We start from the raw sequence: 25,551 nt of genomic DNA on the forward strand, positions 1-25,551 counted from the left end.
GTGGAGCAATTGGGAGGCTCAGTCTGTTAAAGTCTGACTCTTGATTTCAGCTCAGATCATGATCTCAGGTTGAGATCGATCCCCTGCATCAGGCTAACACGCCTAAAATTCTCTCTCGGCCCCTCCACACCTTTCTCCCCATCATAAATAAGTAAATAAACAACAAATAAAATCATGCAAAAAGTTACTGCAAATTAAGATTCAGAAATGAATATAAAGAGTGACCACTAGAGGCACCGGGGTAGTTCAGTTGGCTAGACATCCGACTCTTGATCTCCACTCAGGTCATTATCTCAGGGTGGTGGGACTGAGCCCCACGTGGGGCTCTGCACTGAGCACGGAGACTGCTTAGGATTCTCTCTCTCTCTCTCCCTCTCCCTCTGTCCCCACCCACGCTTGCACAGGCATACATGCACTCTCTCTCTCTTTAAAAAAAAAAGTGACCACTAATAGCTACGTGGTTTCTTTTTGGGGTGATAAAAATGTTCTATAATTGTGGTAATGGTTGCACAACTCCATGAATATACTACAAAACCAATGAATTTGTACACTTTAAAGGAGTAAATTGCACGGTATGCAAATTATAGCTCAATAAAGCTGGGGCTTTTTTAGATTGATTGATTGATTTTAGATAGAGAAAGAGCGAGTAGCAGGAGGGACAGAGACAGACGGAGAGAGAATCTCAAGCAGACTCCCGCCCTGAGTGCGGAGTCTAAGGCAGGGCTTGATCCCAAGACCCCGAGATCATGACCTGAGCTGAAACAGAGTCAGACGCTCAACCAACTGAGCCACCAAGGCACCTCTCAATAAAGCTGTTTTTTAAATTTTTTTTAAAAATTAATTTAGATCCCCACCCCCCAAAAGTAACAACTATAAAACCTCTAAGGAAGCTAAGAGGATTACATAGTTTTTATGACAGAGCAAGATAATATTAACTACATGAGCCTAGGTACTTAAATAGGTTTGTTTCTCCTGTGCAAGAGGAATTTTCTGGGTTACGTGGATTTTCTTTTTGCTCTTGGGCCTTTTCATCTTGGGTTCTTAGGGAGTCCTCTGGGTCCATTACAGACCCCAAAAGTTAAAACCAGAAATAGACATGACCACTTAACTCATGTTCGAAATAAAATCCATTGTGCTTATTTCTTACCACACTTTCTTAAGGCAACGATGAAGGTGTTGTGCAATGACCAGAACATTCCCACCGCCAGGCAAGAAAAGCACTGATAGTAAGGGAATGCCTAGAAGACCACACACCACAGGTCCCCTGCCCTGCCCATGATCATGTGCTGAAAACATACCGATCCGCAGCCGTGATCATGTACTCCCTGCCTGCTCTCTCGCACGTACTCCCCTAACCTCTCCCTGTAAAACTCTAGGTGTCCACCTTGTGGGCAGATAGGTGGGTTGTTAAGGCTTGAGCTGCCACCTCCCCCAGCTGCCAATACCTGAAATAAATTTCTCCTTTCTCTTTTCCAAACCCTCCTCTCTTGAGTTATTGGCTACTCCTGCAAGAGTGTATCTGAGTTTGTTCGTGACAGTGTTGGCAAACCCAGCCAGGAGCTGTGCTTCTGATTGTCCAGTCCCCTTGGGGTTCCCAGAGACAGAGCAGCACCAGGGCTCACCCGCTCCTTTCCTGAGTTAGCAGTTGTGACAGATCGTTCGCTAATAGGGTGGCATTGTTATCATCATCATCATTATTAAAATCTATTGTATGTCTTTTCCTGTAAACCATCACATCAAATGTCTACACACTATATGTATATATATATATTTATATACATTAACAATAAGCCTAAAGTCACAAAATATCTAACCTACAAACCTTCAGGACACAGAAGAAGAAATTTGTAAAGATAAATATGACTGAACATTGTATAGCACTTTATGCTTACGTGGTACTCTCCTATAAAATTGTCTCCTTTACTGATCAAGACAACCTGTAAGATATGCCTAGACTTTTGTGATGTGTCAGGGAATGACAGAAATGAAACCATCTTGGTTTTGTCTGATCTTACTGCTGCTCTTCAGAAACAAAACACACAAAAATATTTGAAAGCAACATTTCAGGAAGGTACTAGCTTGTTAGAAGCCTTGATTAACACAAATAAGTGTAACACACAGTCTGGAATAGCCTTATGCTTGACAATCTACAATGGCCTTGTGGGGCTCTGCACTGGGTGTGGAGTCTGCTTGAGATTCTCTCTCTCCCCCTCCCTCTACCTCTGCCCTTTCCCTCTCCCTTCTCCTCCCTCCCCCCCCAGTGCACACTCTCTAAAATAAAATAAAATAACAATTGTTTTAACTTTGTGTGTAGCATGTCTTAGATGTGACATGTCTTAGGGAAAACAAAGAATAAAAGCTTTTGGTTAAAGGCGAAAGCAAGAGTAGTTCAGTTACCCATTCTGGAACAGTAAATGACTCTCTGCATATCCTCCTAAACCTCATCTTACCAACATTCACTATATCATAGCAAACTGTGTGGGGAATGCAATCTCCTGCAGAGGGAGTAAACATGAGGGACAAAAATAAAATTTCAATTTGCCATTTATTCAATATTACCCTCAGTGATTTCACATGCTACAAAACTCTGAGCAAGAAAAAAAAAATCAGGTTAAATTGTTTCAATTAGAAACTAAATATATGGAAAATGCATTTCTATCTGGATAGCTTAAATTCAAATTCTTTGGAGAATACTCTTGATTCAAATGACAACAACGATCTGGTTCTTGCTTAATTTTTTTTTAAGAGTTTATTTATTTGAGAAAGAGAGAGCACAAGTGGGGGCAGGGGGGCCTGCAGCGGGAGAGGGACAAGCAGTCTCCACACTGAGCAGGGAACCCGACGTGGGGCTCAATCTCAGGACCTCAGGATCATGACCTGAGCCAAAGGCTTAACTGATTGAGCCATCCAGGTGCACCTGGTTGTTTGCATGTAATTTATGAAAGCCATCATTCTAAAATTTTAAGTCACTGTAGTAGCATTTCTTAGAGGAAATAAGAAATTGAAAATCGAAAGCAGTGTATTTGTTGGAAATACAGAACTTTATGATGCAATCCTATGACAATAATCACATAATAGTAAAAATGCAGACAAAGATATTAAGACAATGTTATTTAGGATTACAAAATTATCTATCTAGGTAAGTAAATCATGGTCTTACGGTACCATGGAATACTATGTGGCCATTAAAAACAGTGATATAGGTACGTATTTATAAATTTAATAGAGCGGTTAAGGCCTGAGGAATAGGAAAAGCATTCTCTCTTCCATATCTACCACTTTAGACACCAACTATTTTTTTTTTTTAATAACTAAACTACCTTCTTCAGTGTAAAGAAAAACTACCTCCTTCAGTGTAGGGAAAAGTCCAAAAAAAATGGTTCTGAACCAATTTTGTATAGCTTCGGAACATGGCATATTCCCTAATAACTCTCTGCCTATAGGACAGGGAATTTCTTGGCTCTCATTCACTGCTAGTATCAAAACTGCTCCCCAGTTTCTTAGTACAAATCTTGTATGCCTGACCTGACTCTCCTCTATAGCTTAACATAAATGACCTGATAGAAAAATTGAACACAGATCCTCAACAGTGACTTATTTATTAGAACCAAGAATGCTTCAAGAGCCACTATTAGAAGATGTAGTAATATAGTAATTAAATGTGCTAGCTAATACTTAAGTGCCATATACATGCATTAACAAATTTCAAAGAACTCAAAAACACTAAATATACAAGAGTTAAAATAATACTGAAAATTATTTTCATCTCTTTAAGCATAAAAATAATTTGGGATCCTAGAGTACACATAGCAAATTCAGTTATAAGTAATCACCCCTTAAGTTACTTGTTTTCCAAGTTTTATTCACAACAGATCTGCTTCTCTTGAAGCAAAGCATTTAACTATATTGCTCACAAGCCATTCCATGTTTCTAGGCTTCTTCCCTATCACATTTATCTCTGTTTCACAAATACCATGTGGTCTTACGACAATCCAGTCTTGGCAGTATAAACCAGAATCTTATCAACTGACAGAGTCATTTTCTCCAGAGTTTCAGAAAGTTTTACTAAATAAGTAATTTCTCTATGAAATACTCACCTTCATCTTTTAATTGGTCAGCTTTTCCCACATCTTCAGGCACTGAGTTTGAGAGAGGCAGAATATCATTCTGAAATTAAATAAAAATCAATGTATTTCCATTTAGCTATATAAAAGAGTCATCCCACAGAACTATAAACAATAATGAATAACTGTATTACAGTAACTCATCTGTAATTACACATAATGAAATTTAACTTGTAAATAAACGGGTTAGAAAGAAATAGGGTAAAAATCCTCTCATACATACTTTTATTAGAAAAATGAATATGCAGAATTTCTCTAGAAAATAATGGGCTACTGTGAATCAAATTTTTTTACTTGCTTTTCTGAGATCAAAAAATTTTACTTCATGCACAACAAATATAAATAATCAGTATACTTAAAATACTATAACCATAAAATAAAGGCAAATGATAACATGGGTAATGGAAATAAATAGACTAGTATACATTTATGCTACAAGTTTATTATGTATTTTATTGACAAATACATTTTTAGTGAATGGAAATGCTTCACTGTTTTTAAATGAACATGCTGTTGGAAATAAATTCATTATATTTAAAAATAAAAACAGGATATTTTGTTATCCAGATTATGTATTAGCTATAGTCATGAAGCTTTGTTTTTCTGAAATTCCTAATAAATTCTATTAAATTCTGGTAAAATAAATAAATAAATAGCTAACCAGTATACAAAGACTAGGAATAGAAATATGTTCAAGAGATTGTTTATATTAGTGAAAATCTTGAAACATAATGTTTAATATTCAAAGAAATATCCTAGTACGTCAAATTCACAGTTTACAAAAAGAAGCATTAATAATATGATCCTATTATTTAAATATGTGCACAAACACATACACATGCACACAGGCTAAAAAACAAAGACAGGAAAAGTCTAACACAAAAGGTTAATTGTAATATTTGGAGGTAAAATTTTCAGTCTCTTCTTTATATCTTTCCACGTTGACCAAATTTTTTTAAACAATGGACATATATTAATTTCATCATAAAATTTAAAAACAATGTAAATTTCCTATTTTCAGTAGTTACTATCATCCTCAAACCTCCTTTGCATTCATAAGGTTCAAACCAAAGGCACACGCAGAAATATCTTGAGTGGCACTGGGAACACAATGCATTTTTCCATTTTTGAAAGATCTTTTTTAAATTGTGCTCCTTTTACACTTGACTCTGAAGTTCATGAGTAAATCTATAGTTTTCAAGAAAACATAATTTGTAAGTAATATACCTATGTACTACATTTAGAATATGTCCACCATGTTCTTTGTCTTGACTAAGGTTTCACAGAACTTGATAACTCTAATGATGGAAATATACTTCTCTAATTACACAAAAATTTTCACAAGTATAAAATCATTCATCAAGTACATGAGTTCTTATTTTTTGTAATCTTTCTCTACTAATCAGTTTTTCTAAACATAAAGTATCGGAGGAATAAAAAAGTACAGAATCGAAATGGGAATCCTTGTAAGTAGAGGTCCCTACTTAAAACTGACTATGGTCTCCTAGGATGTAAGTGTAGTTCAAGGACACAGGACTGCCCTGCAGTACTTGCTGTCAGGGTTTCTTCCATTTCACATCTTCTAACAAGGCTGGGCATTTAATGCATGGGGGGGAAGTGGCTTTTTTGAGTCACAAAAAATGGCATATTGATAAATGGACTCTAATCCGTTCTGTCTAAATCCTTCTGAATTATTTTAATGAAATTGCCACAGTTTTAGATCTTTGAAAACTAATTCTCATATTCACTGAATACATTTGAGCAGCCCATAATGTGGGGACGAGGGTTATCTACTTTATATAAAAGGAATGAATCCATTTAGTATATAAACTTAACTGAGGAGGAAAAACACAAGAGCAGTATCCTAAAACTAAAATGACCAACATAACAACCAAGGACACTTGGTGAGACGAATAATTTCTTTTTTTCTGAAGTTTTTATTTTAATTCCAGTTAGTTAACATACAGTATTATATTAGTTTCAGCTCTACAATATAGTGATTCAATAATTCCATACATTACCTGGTACTCACCACAAGTGCCCTCCTTAACCCATCACCTGTTTCCCCCACCCCCCACCCTCCACCCCTCTGGTGACCCTCAGTGTGTTCTCTATAGCGAAGAGTCTGTTTCTGGGTTTGTCTCTCTTTTTTTTTATCCTTTGCTTGTTTGTATACTTCTTAAATTCCACACATGAGAGAGATCATATGGTCTCTGTCTTTCTCTGACTGACTTATTTCGCTGAGCATAATACCCTCTAGCTCCATCCACGTCGTTGCAAGTGGCAAGATTTCATTCTTTTTGAAGGCTGAATAGAGACAAATAATTTCTTTAATTATAATAATTTTGATGCCGCTTCGGGCAAGTTTGAGACTCTCTCTGAGGTACTCTGCTAACAAACATGTATGTGATGAAGTTGCTGCTGTTAAATAGGAATAACAAAGGACTGACACCACAGATAACACTATGCAGATACACAATGGAGCCAGTTCCAGGAAATTATATTTTAAAAATAGTAAGTAAAAAATTTTTACAATTAAATATAATCTGAGGGAAATAGTAAGAGAGAAAGAAAACAGAGCCCTACTTAAACAGAATGCAAAAGTCAATTTGAGCCTACTGGGAGGTGAAGAAAAAGTTCTGATCTCTTTAGTATTAGGTCAACAGTGACAGGAGCTAAGGAATGAGCAAATCCAAATGTTGTCTCAAGCACAGGCCTCTTGGGCATCTAGGAGTTAAAGTCAGCTTCAACCATGGGCATATCCAGCCACTGAAACGGGGTTCCCTAAGGAGGCCAGAAGCCCAGACAATCAAAGAACCACAGCAACCAAAGCAAAGCAAAGAGGAATTCTCTGATGGGGACCCATACACATGTCACTATCTCCTTACATCTTTGTCATAGAATTAGAATTCATCTGTCTGATAACTGCACTATTCTTTTTTCTAAGTACAGAAAGAGAGAACAGTATACTGCCAAATTGCCAACTTCATTGCAACTCCAACAAGTTCTAGAAACAGTCAATGTGGTAGTCTCAGCAATGTCCCTGCCAGGCTGAAGCATACACTACATGCTTTAGCCTCTCGCCTCAGTTCCTCATTCCGTGTTGAAGCTTGAATACAGAACTAGAATAACAAAAGGAGTTCATGAGGCACCGAAATGTAATGAAAAAACACAGGGGAGGTCACCCTGAGGCCCTAAAGTCAGTAACCTTAAATTTTTTCAGACAGTTTAAGGGACGCCTGGGTGGCTCAGTTGGTTAAATGTCAGACTCTTGATTTTGGCTCAGGTCATGATCTCAGGGTTCTGAGACTGAACCCTCCATGGGGCTCCGCACTAGGCATGGAGCCTGCTTAAGATTCTCTCTCTCTCCCTCTCCTTCTACCCCTCACTGCTCCCTGCTTATGCTACTCTCTAAAAATCAATCAATAAATAAATAAAACTGTTTTTAAAAAAATTTTTTTTTCCAGGCAATTTTATGGTCCATGTTCCCTGAAAAGGCCAGAAACCAGAGACCATTATAAACAGTTCTCGAGAGCAGGGATATCAGAAAACTTGGTTTTCGGCATTACTTTTTGCACAATGACCTTGAGCCTTCCCCTGTTTTAAAGAGCCCTATCAATGGCCAAATTTGACGAAATCTGCTTCAAAATGATGATTCAATTCCTGATGAATCTGTTTTTACATAGTTGCTTCATAAACAGGAAAATTTTGTTTTTAACTTGTATTCCATGTCAGAAATCTAAAAATGCTCAGATACTATAAAGGACATAAAAAGCAACTAAGACATATCATTAAATATAAAAGAAGGTGAGAGGATATGAATAGCTACTAATATGAAAATCTAAAGCATGTTAAAATTATATTTTAGGTCCCCAGTCACATCCATGTGGACTATCTACCTTACACCCAGAAAGAAGTTAGTTACGTAAAGGCCTAGCAGCTCAAATGTTAACAACTCAACATAATTATCATAGTCATACTTAAATCAGATACTAATGAGAAAACAGTGACAGCTTACCTTACAGAAGGAATTGGTGAACATTTCTGTCAAAGGCTGTGAAACTGCTAGATGGGTATCTTCTGGGCTGATTTTAAAAACTGTCTCCAAGCACTGAATTGCAACTTGAAATAAATTTGAATAGTGAAAAAAAATTAGCAACCTAAAAAAAGAAACGACCTTTTTTTCTGGTAGAAATCTGCACTCAGCGCAATCTGTGGTAATTCAGTATTTATGATCAGAGAACATAAGGAAAAACTAAATGGTTCAGCTACATAGAGATTTCTGTTTATAGACCAGCTGCTGAGGGAAGACAACTTGATTTTTTATTCCTTACTTAAGGAAAAATGTTACCTAGAATATAATTTCTCAATATATCCATTACATCATATTCTTATTAAAGCAAGCCATTAACAACAACTGACTCCTCTCTGCCAATATCTGATTAACCACCAATGATCTAACACCTTGAATAAAACAAACAAAAACATCTTCTTTTTCAATGTGAGAAACAGAATTCTCAACCTGACCAAAAGTAGTAACAGAAACAAATTCTGGCTCATAGGAGGCACTAAATATTAATCCTGGCATATTTACTTAGGTGAAAATAGGTGGGCTTTAAAAAAATTCATTCATGCCTGCAAATTTACCCCAAGCACCTACTATGTGCAAGGTGCTGTTCTAAGGTGATAGAAAGATAGCAGTTAATCTGAGGACAAAAATCGCTATCCATGTGATGAAGCTTAACATTTAAGAGAAGGTGGCAGACAAGCAGAAAAATACATGGAATGTTAAATGGTGATAGGTGCGTCATCTGCATTTGGTGTATGACAAGAAAACTGATGTGGCCAGGGTACAGACAGGATGGAAAGACATGGTGGGAGATTATGCTAGAAAGCAAGTCTGTTGTTGGATGACAAGGCACCTTATATAACGTTCTCAAAGAATGTGCACTTTACACTACAGGCAAATGGAGAGGCATTAAAAAATTCAGTGAAGAATATTATAACTGGATTTGTGTTTAGAACCAAAACTCTGGTAGGAATGCTGAGAATGATTTAGACAGGGAATAAGATGCAGGCCTTATCCTCAGAGACAGTCTAATGTGGGAGACAGTTAAATGCATGTAATACAGTATAATAAGTTCACTAAAAGAAACATGTACCAGCTACATGACAGAGTAAAGGAAATTACCCCTCAGATCAGGGAGGGTTCCCACTTAAATGATCTAAACAAACAAGGGGTCCAAACCAGGGCAATTACAGGAAAGAAAGCTATCCTGTCATTTCTACGAGTACTCACGGAGGGGAATGGAGGCAGATTCTCATCTTGAGGATGCTCTCCTTTGAAAAGGAATTCTCTCCCGGTTCCACAAGATGAGAATGAAGCCCAAGTGTCCAGTGTACTTCCAGACAGTGTGGAAGAGATTCACTTATATTTGTGGAGGACTTTTTATTATTTGTATTCAATATATTTAAGTTAAAAACAACAAAAAAACAGTTCACCCACTTCTCTCACCCCACTCCCCACTTCTGACAACCACCAATCTCTTCTATGTGCTTGGTTGGTTTGTTTATTAGCTTCCATATATAAGAGAGATCATACAGTATTCATCTTCCTCTGTCTGATTTATTATACATTCACTTATATTTGTGTATGACTTTTAAAAGATACATTATGTATTAATTGTGGTCTTGAGAAAAATACCTCTGTCACAAAAGAAATACTATTATTTTTTCTATCCAGAGAACAATCCTCCTTAGAAAAGGGACTGAATAAGCAACTAAGTTACCAAGTATAAGAAGTCAGAGTGTCTTTTACATAGAACATAATCCACTGTTTACTCATTCCTCATTCTCTCAATTTCTATTCTTGCCAAGCCCCTGTTCTCAAACTTCAGTCTGTATCAGCACTAAAAACATTGGGCCACAAGGAAACAGGTTCCCATCGCCATGAAGACAGTCAATGTAAACAACAACAATAATAATAATGGTAAATATACGTGTGTGTTTATGTGTATATATTTATTCTGGATCAGTATCTTTCCTCCCTGATCAGAATGGTCATTGCCTTTATGTGCCATGTTGTTGGTACCTGTTTCTATTATTGAACTTATCATACTATATTACATGCATTTAAACGTCTGTCTCCCACATTAGAGTGTCCCTGAGGATAAGGACTGTATCTAACTCATCTCTGACTTTAACAGATCTGGCAAATAATAGGTGTTCAATAAATTTAATCTACGTCTTTGTTTACAGTGGAAGTAATAGTTTAATTACAGAGGAAATAACAATGATAAAATCTGTAGAGAAAAGCACTTCTCCCCTCCAAAACATTAATGCATGGCCATGGGAAAGAGGGATAGTACACAACCAAGTCCGTAACCAAAACCCACAGTATGTAACTTTACTGCTAAACACTGACAGGTGGAAAGTCCATGTGGTAACTGAGGGATTTTTATGCTCTATCCTGTTGAGGAAATTCAGTCCAGCTCCTTTATCTGTGCTGCCACTAATCTTAAAACATAGATCTGGTACATAATAGACACAATTAAATATCATTAAAGGAGGTGGCTGTTTTGTTTTAAACACAATTATTTGGCCTGTGTTTTTTCAAACCACTTTACTGAGGTATGGTTGACATATAAAAAGCTGTCCGTGGGGCGCCTGGGTGGCTCCGTCGTTAAGTGTCTGCCTTCGGCTCAGGTCACGATCCCAGGGTCCTGGGATCGAGCCCCGCATCCGGCTCCCTGCTCCGCGGGGAGCCTGCTTCTCCCTCTCCCGTTCCCCCTGCTTGTGTTCCCTCTCTCGCTGTGTCTCTCTCTGTCAAATAAATAAAATCTTTAAAAAAAATAAATAAAATAAATAAAAAGCTGTTCGTATTAATGTCTATAACTCCATGAGTTTGGGGATAAGTATACACCCATGAAACCATCACCACCGTTGAGGCCGGAGACATACTCATCGCCTCCCAAAGTTTCCTCTCACCACCTTTATTCTCGTGTGTACGTGTGTAGTAAGAACACTTAACCTAGATCTACCTTCTTACCAAACTTTTAGTAGAGAACACAGTTGGTGATAGGCACCAGGCAGACTAGTAAGTCCTCAGAACTTAATTATCTTGCATAACTGAAACTTTGTACCCTCTGACCATCACCTCCCTATTTTCTCCTTCCCCAGCCCCTGGCAACTATCACTGTACTCCCTGATTCTACGCGTTTGACTATTTTAGACTCCTTATATAGGTAAACAGAATTGTTTGATAGGTAAATCCAGCTGCCAAAGTGTTTAGCCTTGATGATGATGGTGTGGGTGGAGAGACTGAGGCAAAGGCCCAACTGGAATAGGTTCAAAAAAGAACAGGAGAGGAATTAGAAAAGGCAAGTACAGACAGCTCTTTCGAAGAGTTTTCCAGCAAAAGGAACACAAAAAGAGTAGGCAGTAGTGGCGGGGGGGGGGGGAGGTTTGGGGGGGGGGTAGTATGACAAGAACTCAGGACTACCTCGTTATCATTTTTCATCCAATCAAAAAAAATCAAATAACCTAGGTGCAATAATTTATCTTATTTTACCTCAAGATTCTCATGTATGAAACAAGGATTATTACATTTGATCCTCCTTTCAGGAGGTCATACTCAAGAATAAGTCATACAAATATAAACAGATACTGTATATAATTATTGTTCCACTTTAACAACAAACAATAATAGTGCATTTGGTACTGATGAGGAGCAGGGCAAGTGAAGAGTTCTATTCAACACTACCATATCCCATCTATACAGCACTTTATTCAAAAGCTACCATATGCTAGGTACCTGCCATCACTGATTCTGATTCTCTTGACGAATCTATCAGATGGAGAGGAGGCAGACAGCTTCACCTAACAGACTGAGAAATTAAGATACAGACCAACTGAGTGATAGGCCCAGGATCACTTGACTCAATTCATCAATTCAATTCAACAAATACTTATTGAGCACCTACCAAGTGTCAGGCAATTTTCTACATGCTTCAGATATATCAGTGAATAAAAGAGAAAAAATCCCTGACCTCTTGGGGCTGACCTTTTGGGGCAGGGGTGGAGAGGTAGGCTATAAGCCATAAAAAGTAGAGCAGGGCGAAGAGACGCAAGTATGGAGAGCAGAGCAGGGAAGCAGGCTGCAGATGCAAGAGTGCCCAGCATAGGCCTCCTTCAGAAAAGAGATCTGAGACTCAGACTTGAGTCAAAAGACTCAAAGGAGATGGGGGTTATTACCATTATCTGGAGGAATAACAATCTAAGCAGCAAAAAACAACTACAACAGAAGCCTTTAGGAAAGAGGATGTCGTGTATTCAGAGTTAGGAAGCTAATTTGGCTCAAGACAAATGAGAAAGGGGAAGAGTCTGTGAACAACACACCACAGAAGTCCAAATTATATAAGTCCTTTAAACCATGACTAAGTAACATGAGAAGTCACTGCAAGATTTTGAGTGGAGAAATGATAGAATCTGACATACTGTTTTACTTTTTTAAAATTTTTTAAAGATTTTATTTTTAAGTAATCTCTACACCCAACGTGGGGCTTGAACTTACAAACCCAAGACCAAGAGTCACATGGTCTACTGACTGAGCCAGCCAGGCACCCCTGACCTACTCTGTTTTAAAAGATCACTGGCGGTTGTGTTGGGAATATTCAACAAAGCTGCAAGAACAGAAGCAGACAGACTAGTTAGAGGCTACTACATTAAAACAGATGAGAAACACTTAATTCTACCCAGGGATGACATAAGTGCAGGTGGGAGGAAATGGTAAGACTCTAGATATATTTTGAAGGTACAGCCCGCAGGATTAACGATTAAATGCACAGTCTGAGAGAAAAGAGTCCAGAATGATGCCCAAATTTTGGGCCTAAGCAACTGAAAAGACAGAGTTGCCATCAACTGAGATAGGGAACAGATTTTGGGTGGGAGGATCAGGAGTTCAGTCTTGGAAATGTTCAGTTTGAGATGCCTATTAGACATAGAAGCAGAGATATCTAGTAGGCAGTTGGATATAAAAATCTGCAGTTCAGAAGGAAGGTCTTGACTGAATGCCAAGACACTGAATGATACCATAAAAAAAGTGAGTATAGATAGTGAAGAGAAGAAGATCAAGCACTGGACCCTGGGCACTCCAGGTCAGGGAAAGGAAGAGAAACTAGTAAAGGAGATGGAGCTTGCTTGTGTTCCCTCTCTCGCTGTGTCTCTCTCTGTCGTAAATTTAAAAAAAGAAAGAAAGAAAGAAAGACTAGGAGAGGAATTTTTTTTTAATATTTTATTTATTTATTTGAGAGAGAGAGCAAGCGAGCAAACAGAGGGAGATGGAGAGGGAGAAGCAGACTCCCCGCTGAGCAGGGAGCCTGAAGCGGGGCTCGATCCCAGGACCCTGGGATCATGACCTGAGCCAAAGGCAGACGCTTAATGACTGAGCCACCCAGGCGCCCCAGGAGAGGAATTTTTAAAAGCAAATATATACAATTCTTTCAAAGAGTTTTCCAGCAAAAAGGGAGGACAATAAAAGTAGGCAGTAGTTTGGAAGCAGGGGGCTAATAAGGCAAGAGTAATTAGCTGCTGTTTTTGCTTTTTTAAGAAGGGAGAAATAATGAAAAGTATATTCTGATAGAAATGATCCAGAACAGAGTGAAGATTTGCTGATGTAAGACAAGAAGGGTAGAATAACTCGAGTGATATCCCAGAGTAGGTGAGACAGGACAGAATCAGATCCAGTGTGCCAGTAGAGAGGTTTCATTTAGAAAAGACAATGGATGGTTCATCTATGGTGTCTTAGTCTGTTTGGGCTGCTCCAACAGAACACCATAGACTAGGTGGCTTATAAACAACAGAAATTTATATCTCAAAGTTCTGAAGGCTGGGAAGTCCAAGATCAAGGTACTAGCAAATTCAGTGTCTAGTGAGGACCTGTTTTCTGGTTCCCAGATGGTGCCTCTTCACTGCGTCCTCACATGGTGGGAGCAAAGGAGCTCTCTGGGGTCTCTTATAAGAGCACTAATCCCAATCATGAAGGCCCCACCTCCTAATACCACCACAATGGGCATTAGGTTTCAACATATGAATTTTGAGAAAACACAAATATTTAGTCCATGGCATATGGTAATAGCTAGGCAGGCAGGCAGAGTGTGTGGGGGTGTAGATGCTGGTGTGTGGATAGAGGGGGTAGGGGGAGCCTGTGGAAATTATTTTCTTATTACTTTAATTCTCTTGGTGGAGTAAGAAGCAAGGTCATCAACTAAAAGTGAGTACAGGGGAAGAGGTTTGAGGGTTTGAGAAGACAGGAGAAAGTGTTAAAGTAGTGGTCTAGGAGAGCAAAAGTATGAACGAACTTGGAAGAGACAGTGTGATTGCCAGGCAGCATTAAATGTCCACTTGAGGCTCATGGTCATGAATTCAAAGTGGGACCAATCAGCAAAGTTGTATGTGTTGTTCCATCTATACAGAGTCACATGGATAAGAACACACAGTTGGTGGAGAGCTGAATTTAAGCAAGGTTGGATTTTACAAGAAAGGGAGAGATATACAAGGGCATGAACATAATGATGAACCATGGAATTTAAGCAAGGTAAGAAGAGGGTTGTGAAAGAAAGATCAACAGACTGGAGGTACCATAGGGTCAAAGATTGTTGAGGTAGGGATTATAGAGGGAATGAGCTGCAAAGACAGGCAGTAGTGGTCAGGAAGTGAAATGTTTACAACAGAGATTATGGAGAGAATGCAGTTTCAATAATGAGAAGGTCCAGGGAAGAGTTTCTCACCCTTGGCACTACTGACAATTTGGACTTTGTTCAAATTGCTGTGCATTACAGTATGTTTAGCAGTATCGATGGCCTCTACCCACTAGATGCCAGTAATACCAGCCCTCAGTGGTGACAATTAAAAGCATCTCCAGACACTGCAAAATCACCCTGAGTTGAGAACCACTAGTCTAGGGTATGACCACGCGGCTGAGGAGTTGAGATCACCGGAGGACAAGGAGGTCAAGGAACAGAGTGCTGAGAGAACTGAAAGAAACACCTATGAGGTGATTGCAATTGCCAAGAATTCAGACAGAGTAGTACTAGAGAGAGTGACAGGGAACAGGAGCACATAAAACAGATGTCAGTAGGTGACAACAGGAGTGGGTGACATTATCTGGTGAAAAAGCTCAAAGCTGATAAGACTATAAGACCTTACCACTATGGTAAGGCTGGTACTAGAACTTCGGCTCCTTTTCTAGGGCTTTTTTAAATGTCTAGAAGGTGGGCAGACTTCTCCACATGATTTCATACTCAATTAAATTAGACTCACAGAGTCAAAAATAGGGGTCGGTCAAAAACAATTGGCACCATTTCTGACTGCCATATATAACAAACAGCTGAAGGCACATATTTTTGGCTGAAGACCATCCTAAAAATAGGACATAACATCTTGATTTTTAAAAAACCTCTCAATTCTCTTTCTGGCCCTTAGAAGGATGTATTATACTGCCTTTGATTGGAAAAGAAACATCTTTTATTAAATGGTTGCTTTTATCTGTTTGCTACTGAGCAACCATAACCAATGTTTTCTTTAGATAACCAGTCACCTTTACCTTCACATAGTTTAACCACCAACGAGGACAAAAAGATCTTAATATGAAATGAACCGACTGCAATGCTCTCCAACTGTGTGTCACCTACTTCTCTCACTGCCACCTGGAAAGACAGTGTCTCACCAGATTGCAAGCAGATTTAGAGCAAATGCCCAATTTTCATCCCCACCTCTTAAAAGCATATTCACAATGAAAGTGCTTATTGAAATTAATAGATGCATCCCCTTGATAGGAGGAATAGCTTCAAGATGGCAAATCAAATTGTATTATAATCTATTAAATTCTCCCAAATGTAGTCTCATTGCAATAATTAAGTCTTTAAGGAAGCTATACTCATTCAAACTCCATAAGCCCATCTGCAGAATTCTACCCTGTTATGGTTATACCGAATTTAAATTTTATAATGCATAAATGTGAAGCAGAAAAGATGGTGTTCAAGGAAACACGTGATGCTATCATCCAAGTCCTGCTCAACTTCACAGATTACCAAATCTAATATTTAAAGCTCACACAGAACAACAGTGAAATCCTCTCATTTTCAAATCCCCAAATAGAAAATTGTCAGAGCTTAATTGTGATGTAATTATTACACTTTTACATACTGCTTTTATGATGGCTAAGGTATTTTCATATATTGATTCTAAATGGGATGCTTTCCTATTAGGAAGAGACAAGATCTTCAGAGTAAAAACCAGGATTTAAACCTCAACTTGGCCACATTTCACTGTTATGTCACTTAATCTATCTGGTTTCATTTCATTATCTGTTAAGTGAGGATAATACTAACTTAACAGTTACTGTAGAGAAAAAATTCCCTACAGTATGAACAGCATAGTTCTGACACATAACAGTTGTTCAGTAAATGAACCACTGTCCTCGTATTGTGTTGTTAGTTAAAACAAGCCTCAGAAAATGGAAACACAATCTCTCTTCTTGAAAGATCAATAAAATACTTTAATTTTGTTATAATAGATCATAAAGTCAGGCTTATAGCTATTTTAGTCTTTGTTTACAATTATAACCAAATGAACATAAAGAGCAGGTGCCTACCTTCCAAACTTTCTTGTTCATCTGAAGTATAAGCATCCATCTGACTTTGTTCCCGTAAGAAACGAATAACTGCATAAACTAAGTGCTTGACAGATGACATTTTAAAAGCTTAAACACTTTTCCTTGATAAGAAAAATGGAAAACAGCGATCCAAGTTATGTTAAAGAATCTGTCAGGAAGGTTATAAATAACTAGATTATAAATTACATCAAAAGTAAAAAGCAAAAACAGAACCTCTATTACCTTCATTCTTCTTTTTAAAGAGTCAGGAGAACACAAAGTGTTGTTATGGTAACGTATTACATATTTTCACTTATACCCAATAGTATTAGATTGTTAAAACTTGCAAAAGTAAAATTTTTCTCAAAACATGTAGAACATAAGCTTAGACTCTCACTGAATATCTCACTGTCTCTTAGCAGTATATATAGCACAGATACAGATCAAGACAGGGGAATAGATACAGATGTAGAAATCCCCAAAAGGCCTCTGTACTAAGTTGAGGGAGATTTCATACTGCTGACTCAGAAGCTGATCTACAATGAGCATCTTCCTCTATTTCATGAGATTTTTAAAAATGTATGTATAATTTACCGTGCACCAACTTTTGTAGGGTTAGACTGTTATTTGAGGAGGAAATATATTAATGGAAGGGTGTTCAACCACTGAATGTCATTCTTAATAAAAATGGCATTTCTGTTTAGTCAAGACATGTCGGAAAACCATTGCCTAAGTCGATGGATACTACATACCGACCAGTGCTCTCTGCAGTAGCTGTGCTCTCGTGGACAAGCTGGAAGCTCCCTGTCATGTTCATTCACATGGAATACTATCGCTTCCGAACAGTGGCGCAGGCCAGCCGGCCTTAATGGCTTATTTCCACTAAATCGCATCATCCATCTGTTCCCCAGGTTCCCTAATCCAAAGCCAGGGTGTGGTACCCGCCGCCAGGATGTTTATTATTTCTGGGCTTATTTTAAAGGCGAGCCCAGTCTTTAGGCCATGGGCTTGCAAGTACTAAATAAGGCCCCAGGGCAGAAGGTGAAAAAAAGAATGGGGGGGGGGCAGAGAGGGTGAGGAGGAGAAACGAAGATACTCAACCTCCTCCAGGCTTCTCCCCCTTCTTCTCCCCAGAGCACATTGACCTCCTTCTCCCTCCCTTTCTACCCGGGCCTCGTTTTGGCCCAGACGGGGTTTGCTGCTGGGTGCGCGGTGCAGGCCCCATCTGGGGCAGGGGGAGACGCACCCATCCCAGACAGAAGCCCCTTACCAGGCGAGAGGACGCGAGACAGTGGCAGCGGGCCCGGGGGCGTCCGTAAGCCGGTACGCCCGCCCCCTGGTCCTCCGGCTTCAGCCTAGCTCCCGATCGCAGCACTGCCCACGGTCGCCCAAACTTCCCCGGCTCCCAGGCCGCCGTCGCCCCTCAGCCCACCCGGCTGCGCGCTCCGCTCCCGGCCACTGGGTCTCGCCAGAACCGCCCCCCGGGCGGCGCCAGCGCGCGGGGCGGGGCGCAAGTCGGGGGGGGCGGGGCCGAAGTGGGCGCCGGCGTGGGGCTGCCGCACGTGGGAGGGCGCGGACAGGGTTGGCCGCCGCCGCAGCTGTTGCCTCCTCCGCTAGGCCGCCTCTCGGCTCCCCGGCGCCCCGCATCCCCCACCCCCTACCCCAAACCGGACGACAGCGCGCCCGCCGCCGCCGCCGCCGCCGCCTCTCGGCCCTCCCATGATCGCCCAGTGCCTTTCGGCTGTGCGAGGCCTCCACAGGTACCTCCAGTGCGCGGGTTAACCTTGGCTGTGGGCCGGGCGTGGTCCCGTCCGTGCCAGGTGCCTGTGCTCAGCATTTCCCGAGCGTACCCCTCCGACGCCCCTGGGACTCTACGTCCCCGCGGCCCGCATGCTCTCTCCTGAGGGACACCTGGCGCGGACACTTGGGGCCACCTTTCCCTCCACTCCCTCGGGAGGGCATCCATTCCCCTTTGTTTGGGACTGTCTCAGCTGCAGCCAGCAAGACTGGTCACAGGCCTGGCCCAAAAGGAATGCAGAAAGATGGTTCGGATAAGAAAATCGTTTGACTTCCGCCTCCCATCCAGAACTGCGGACCTCTTATTAAAAGTGCCGGCAGCTGTAGATTCAGGAATAGCGATTCTGATTTGCCCCTCACGCATATCATTAGCATACAAATCGTTTAACAAACACGCGCGATGAAACCGCTATGGTTTTGCTGCTTATCTCGGTCCATGCTTTCTAATTTCCTTTTTATTTACCTCTTCCCCATAAAACATTCGGCGTCTTGCTGGGGCCAACTGACTTGGCCCAAAATGGAGGAAATTATTGCTAGGACACGGTTTGGGGCAGCCTTAGCTGCTGTTTTGGATTGCTTCCTAGCTCCCAAGCCACACCCCTCTGCCACAGACCAGTAGCAAGATGGTGAGAGAATTAAATTCTTTGCACGGATGCACTAGATGGAGTGGTTTTCGGAAACAATGCCTCTACCACCCCCATCCCCAAATTCAGCCTTGAACTGTAAATCCTAATGAAGATCCAGCAGAAAAAAAGGAAATATGTGTTTCTCGCTAGATACTTATAAAACTACTTTGGAAAATGTTCAGCATTTAAGCTTTTTGACAGTTTTCTATTGTATATGGCCACTCATCTGTGTGGAGCTTTGTGTTGCTCAGTCCCTGTAATTATGGTGCATCCAAGGGACAGTAATAATTATAAAGAGTTAATATGATTTTTACCATATTTCACACTGTCCTTTTAGTCCGCAGGCTGCAAGTGATACAGCTTCAAATGCAGCTATACCAACAAATGAAGATACATAACGCAGGTGTGAGAAGAATAAATTTTGTGTAAGACAGCCGTTCTCAGACTTTTTAGTCTCAGGACCCCTTTACCTTGCAAAAATTACTGAGGATCTAAGAGCTTCTGTTTATGTCGGTTATAACTACCCATATTTACCATATTAGAAATGAAAATTAGGGGATTTTTAAAGTATTCATTTATGTAAAAAGAAAACAGTAATAAACTCATTACCTGCACAAATAACATTTTTAATGAAAAATAACTGTTTTCCAAAACTCCTCCAAAAAAATCAGTAAGAAAGTGGAATTGTGGTTTGTTTTTTTTTTTTTCCTTCAGTTTTTTTTTTTTTTTATGGTTGTAAAATATACATAATGTAAAATTTGCCATTTTAATCATTTTTAAGTGCACAATTCAGTGACATTGAGAACATTTACATAGTTGTACAGCCATTACCATTATCCATCTCCAGATCTTTTTCATCATCCCAAAGTGAAATTCTGTACCCATTAAACAGTAACTCCTCGTGTTCTTTCCCATCTCTGGTAACCACTATTCTTTCTGTCTTTATGATTTTGACTATATGAGGCACCTCCTACAAGTGGAATCCTACAGTTTTTGTTCTTTTGTGACTGGCTTATTTGAGTTAGCATGTTTTTGAGGTTCATCCGTGTTATAACTTAGGTCAGAATTTTCTTCCTTTTCAAGGCTGACTAATATTCCATTGTATCGATATATGTGGTATATCGATTTTGTTTGTTTATTCACCTGTCCATGATCACTTGGGTTGTTTCCATCTTTTGGCTGTTTTGAATAATACTGCTATGACCATAGATGTGCACACATCTGTTGGAGTCTCTCCTTTCAGTTCTTTGGCATGTATACTTAGAATTAGTGGATCCATATGGTAATTCTGTGTTTAATTTTTTGAGGAGCCACTATGTTTCCCACAGCACTTGTACCATTTTACGTTCCTGGCAGCAGTGAACAAGAGTTCCATCTTCTCTATATCTTCTCCAACATTTTATTTGTTTTTGTTTTTTATAAAAACTATCCTAGGAGTGGCATTGTTTTACACTTGTGCAAAACAAATGTGTAACTTAATAGAAAATAGCTGGATTCTAATATCTGCTTCTGCATTTGATATGTTACACTTTTGGTTTAAGAAGAAAATCCCACCTCTCATTTATATGTAGTTTGAAAAACAGGTGTATTTAACAGCTTTTTAAAAGTAATCATGGATATGCTTTTATATCATCAATCAAAGTTTCACAAGTGGTAGTTTTTTAAAGATTAGTTGCAATGCAGAATATGAAACTATCAGTGTACTTTTCTTATTCTGTTACATTAAAATCCATGGATTTTAAATGGATCCTTTACACACACATGATTTTCTTTTTTTTTTTTAAAGATTTTATTTATTTATTTGAGAGAGAGAGAACGAGAGACAGAGAGCAGGAGAAGGAGGAGAGGGAGGAGGGTCAGAGGGAGGAGAAGCAGACTCCCCGCGGAGCAGGGAGCCCGATGCGGGACTCGGTCCCAGGACTCCAGCATCATGACCTGAGCCGAAGGCAGACGCTTAACCATCTGAGCCACCCAGGCGCCCCACACACATGATTTTCTAATATCAAACATTGGTTACTTGGAAAATCGCAGTACACTGTGTTATACAGATCTTCCTAATGTTGACACATTACATTATACAATATCAAGTCATATTCCTGTATATCATCATCCGCTCCATCATAAATGTCTTGAGGTATTCAGAAGCTGGCAAGCTCACAGTGGCAGATACAATTTTTCAAAATTCTAATTTTCATTTGAAAGCTGAAATTTTATCAGTGGTAACAAATACTATCCATTCCTCGAGGTGACAGGCTCACTTTGTTACATTTTTGAGAGAACTTCTGCTGAATACTTTAGTCTGATCAATCATAGTTTGTCACTCATCTTTTCAAGTACAAATAGTGTTCCATGAGAAAAGCAGCTATTTCAGCTCCAATTTAATTGGTTGCACAAGTGCTTTTGGTTTGAGCAACCAAATCTTCTGGACAGTCTTGGTGCTCAAGTATACAGCAGAAGTGCTTTATGCATACTTGGCCACACATATCATTCAGTGATTGAGATTTAATAAAATTAAATATTTTACTATTTCATGAAAGTGAAATTGACATTTTTAGTGTGAGTCCGTGGCAGTGAAGAATATAATGACTGTTAAGACAGTTCAGTCCCACTGCCTTGACGTGTTCTAAGGAGCCAACAATTTCATCTACCATTGTTTCTTACCATCAGTACAAATGTCAACCAAGTGAAAAAAGTAAATAATATCATACTATTATCATGAAGTACTTGTAACCTCCCAGATGACTTGAAATGGTCTCAAGGACCTCTCCCCATATTCCCACCCCCAAGGATGGCAGAACACATCTTGAGAACCACTGATATGTGTTACTCAGATTCTTTGTCTATGCGTGGAAGAAAATAAATATATAAAAAGCCATGCAATTATTATCTTGTTAGAAGCTGGTAACCAAGTAAATATATCAACTATTTTGTTACTTAACAGCATAATATTACAGTTAATCAACATATATAGCAGTAGTAGTCATTAACTTATGGCACTTGTGAGTGACTTAATCACAGAATCTTTGTTTCGAACTGTGTCCTCCAAAAAACAGTCAATACTAGACAACGTGGAAGGCCCTGTGTGTTCTCTTGATGTATTTTTTCCTGTTTCTTCCTACACTTGGGAGTTCATTTTCGTGTTTTAAGAGTAGGTTTTTGTTTACTGACTTAGGATTTCTTTTGTTTTTCTCTTGGTAGAGCTGCTATACCCCCTTCCCAAAGCCAGTTGGACAGCCAGGATGATTGATGGGGTCCTAGGCCAATTTCTTAGGAATAAGGGGACAGAGAATTTGAAAACTGGTTATAGTTGCCATTTAGATAATCTTGTGACCTTAAGTAAATCACTCAATATCTTGGATCTCTCTCAAGTTCCTTATTTTGTAAAATGAAAAGGACTGGACTCAATGATACCTAAGATTTCTTTCAACTTTTGTTGCCATAGTGATTAAACCAGGTGAATTTCCCCTCCTTTCTCAGCCAGATTACACAGAATATGAGCCAAGCAAAATCTGATGCATACTGTAGAGTGAGGGATGGATGGCATTGTCAAAAAAACAAATAAGAAAGATGACTCAACAATATTTAGTCCAAATTTTATATATATATATATATAATGGCCCTAGTTTCCTCATTCAGTTAAAAAAAGAACCGTGGTTTTAAAAATTCTGACAGCAATGTATGTTCATTGTAGGAAACTTAGAAAATATTCACAAGCAAAAGAAACACAATCCAGAAGAACCAATTGTTAACAGCTCCCAAAATCTTTTCTACAAATAGACACTTTTTTTTTTCAAATATGGGATTATACCATATTTTTATAAGTTGTATGTACTGTAAACATCCTTCCATAATATAAATAGTTACAATGTAGTCCATTTAGAAATGTGTGATAATTAATCCCTACTTTTGAACATAACAACTTTTTCCACTTCCTGCTATGAGTAATAGTGCTTACTTAGATAAATGTTCTTGCTCTTAAGTCTTTTGCCAAATCCTTAATTATTTCATTAGTATAAGTTCTTAGCAATGGAATTTGTACATTAAAGGGCATGTACATCTTCCAGGCCTTTGGCACTTACTATCCTAGTTTTCTCCAAAACATTCCACCAAAATTACACTCTTACCAGTGGAGTGTGTAAATGCTAGTTTCCTACACCATTACCAACACTGAACATCTTAATATTTTTTACCTGTATCAATTTGTGAGGAGGGAAGTTTTCTTATTATAATTTGCATTGACTTGCATTTTTTTGAGAGTTTATTAGGTGAGTTTAATTCTTTAATGAAAATTCAGGACTTGTGATCTGAAGACCAAAAAAGTTGTTTGTTTCTGATGTGAGAATTTATTCATATGGGAAGTCTCAGAAAGTTAGACAGATTAAATTATAGTTATTCATAAATTTAACAATATTTCTGTATCTTAACTGGAATTAAGTAAAATTGCAATTGTCCCCCCAAATCCAGTAGCTAGAAACCCCAGAATTTTAGGACAATGGTGCTAGAAAAAAAATACCAATAAAGGAAAGGTTTTAAGTTATAAATATCAAAGGCTGGACTGAGATTATTTGTAAAAATGGATTTTAAAAAGTTGTAAAGGAGGATTTTTGTTGTTGTTCTTTGCCCCTGGTTTTGGACAGAAACATCTGGTACTTAGATTTAAATATTATCACCTCTTTTGTTAAGACAAAGCAGAGAACTTCTGTGGGGAGAAGCACCTAGATTAAAGTATGAAGAACCAAGGAAGTTGATGCTTATTGGATACATATGTATATGCCAAATTCTGCATTAGAAAGGCAGGTAGTGGGGCGCCTGGGTGGCTCAGTCATTAAGCGTGACCTGCCTTCAGCTCAGGTCATGATCCTGGGGTCCTGGGATCGAGCCCCACCTCAGGCTCCCTGCTTGGCGGGAAGCCTGCTTCTCCCTCTCCCACTCCCCCTGCTTGTGTTCCCTCTCTGGCTGTATCTCTCTGTCAAATAAATAAATAAAATCTTTAAAAAAAAAAAAAAGGCAGGTAGTAAGTATAGTACTCTAGACTAGAATAGACTAGGCTCTAGTAATCTGGACCTGTCCCTGCCACTGGCTAGCACTGCAATCTCAGGCAGAGTTACTTGATTTCTCTGTGTCTGTTTCTTCATCAGTAAGTTGAAATTAATTGCTGATTTTTTCACTCACCAAATATTTTTTGAGTGTTATGTGCCAAACATTATTCTAGTTTTAATGATACAACAATGAACAAAGCAGCCAAAAATCTTTGTGTTCATGGAGCTTACGTTCTAGTGGGAGAGACAACTAAGGAAAAGTATAGAGTATGTTAAATGGGGACATGTGCCAGGGGGCAAAAAATAAAGCAGAAAAGAGGGATATTCGGTATTGGTGAAAATGAAATTATAGCGTTGACAAGAGAGGGCTCAGTGAGAAGTTGGTAACTGTGCCTGTTGTGTTTAAGAAATTGAAGAGGCCATTGGGACTAGAATAGAGGATCTTTCAGACAGGTGAGTAGGATATGAGACAAGAGAGGGAAAAATTGTATTCATCTGTATTAGAAAAACAGTTCTCCCTTCTGGGAGTCCCTTTACTACTCACACAGAACTCTTCATTTCTGACACTGAACAGTCACCAAATGTGTGTGGAGGTTTTCCCCACAGCAAGCCATTCTCTTGAGTCACCAGCTGGATGTCCTACATTTTAACTCAATTCTGATACGAACTACCTGGAGATATTATCAGATCCCACAGGTTAAGGACTGGTCTCCACACTCCACATGCCAGTTGCAAGTCCATGTTGTTACCTGTGCTTCTGACCAATTGGCTATAAATCTGAGCTTCCCATGGCCCTCTCCTTGGGTTCAATTAATTTGCTAGAGAGGTTCACAGAACTCAGAAAACATGTTTACCAGTTTATTAAAGGATATTATAAGGATATAGGTGAACAGCCAGTTAAAGAGTTACGTACAGTGAGGTCTGGGAGGGTCCTGAGCACAGTAGCTTCTGTCCCTGTGAAGTTGGGGTATATCACCCTCCTGGTACATGGATATGTTCACCGAACTGAAAGCTCTCCAGACCCCATACTATAGGGATTTTTATGGAGGTTTTATGAGGTAGGCATGATCTGTCATTAACTCTTTTTATTCTTTTTACTTTTTTATTGTTATGTTAATCACCATACATTAAATCATTAGTTTTTTTTTGTTTTTTGTTTTTTTTAAAGATTTTATTTATTTATTTGACAGAGATAGAGAGAGAACACAAGCAGGCAGAGGGAGAGGGAGAAGCAGGCTCCCTGCAGAGCGGGGAGCCCGATGCGGAACTCGATCCCAGGACCCTGGGATCATGACCTGAGCCGAAGGCAGCCA

The 25,551-nt window shown here is 39.2% G+C and overlaps 2 protein-coding genes across 2 annotated transcripts in view; one reads left to right on the forward strand and one right to left on the reverse strand.

Annotated features, from left to right (window-relative positions):
• Positions 1–18,162, reverse strand: part of SGTB (small glutamine rich tetratricopeptide repeat co-chaperone beta) — a 40,912-nt gene extending 22,750 nt beyond the window's left edge. Inside the window, exons 1-4 of the mRNA XM_021701987.1 lie at positions 18,047–18,162; positions 16,777–16,898; positions 8,143–8,246; positions 4,098–4,167 (exon numbers count right to left, since the gene is read on the reverse strand). Of these exons, the coding sequence (XP_021557662.1) occupies positions 4,098–4,167; positions 8,143–8,246; positions 16,777–16,876 (274 nt within the window). The 5' untranslated portion in view covers positions 16,877–16,898; positions 18,047–18,162. The remainder of the gene's footprint in view (positions 1–4,097; positions 4,168–8,142; positions 8,247–16,776; positions 16,899–18,046) is intronic.
• A 504-nt stretch (positions 18,163–18,666) lies between these two features.
• NLN (neurolysin) overlaps positions 18,667–25,551 on the forward strand; it is a 98,615-nt gene continuing 91,730 nt past the window's right edge. Inside the window, exon 1 of the mRNA XM_044916778.1 lies at positions 18,667–18,821. Within this exon, the coding sequence (XP_044772713.1) occupies positions 18,667–18,821 (155 nt within the window). The remainder of the gene's footprint in view (positions 18,822–25,551) is intronic.

This window comes from Neomonachus schauinslandi, chromosome 7, assembly GCF_002201575.2.
Source record: "Neomonachus schauinslandi chromosome 7, ASM220157v2, whole genome shotgun sequence".
Taxonomy (NCBI): Eukaryota; Metazoa; Chordata; class Mammalia; order Carnivora; family Phocidae; genus Neomonachus; species Neomonachus schauinslandi.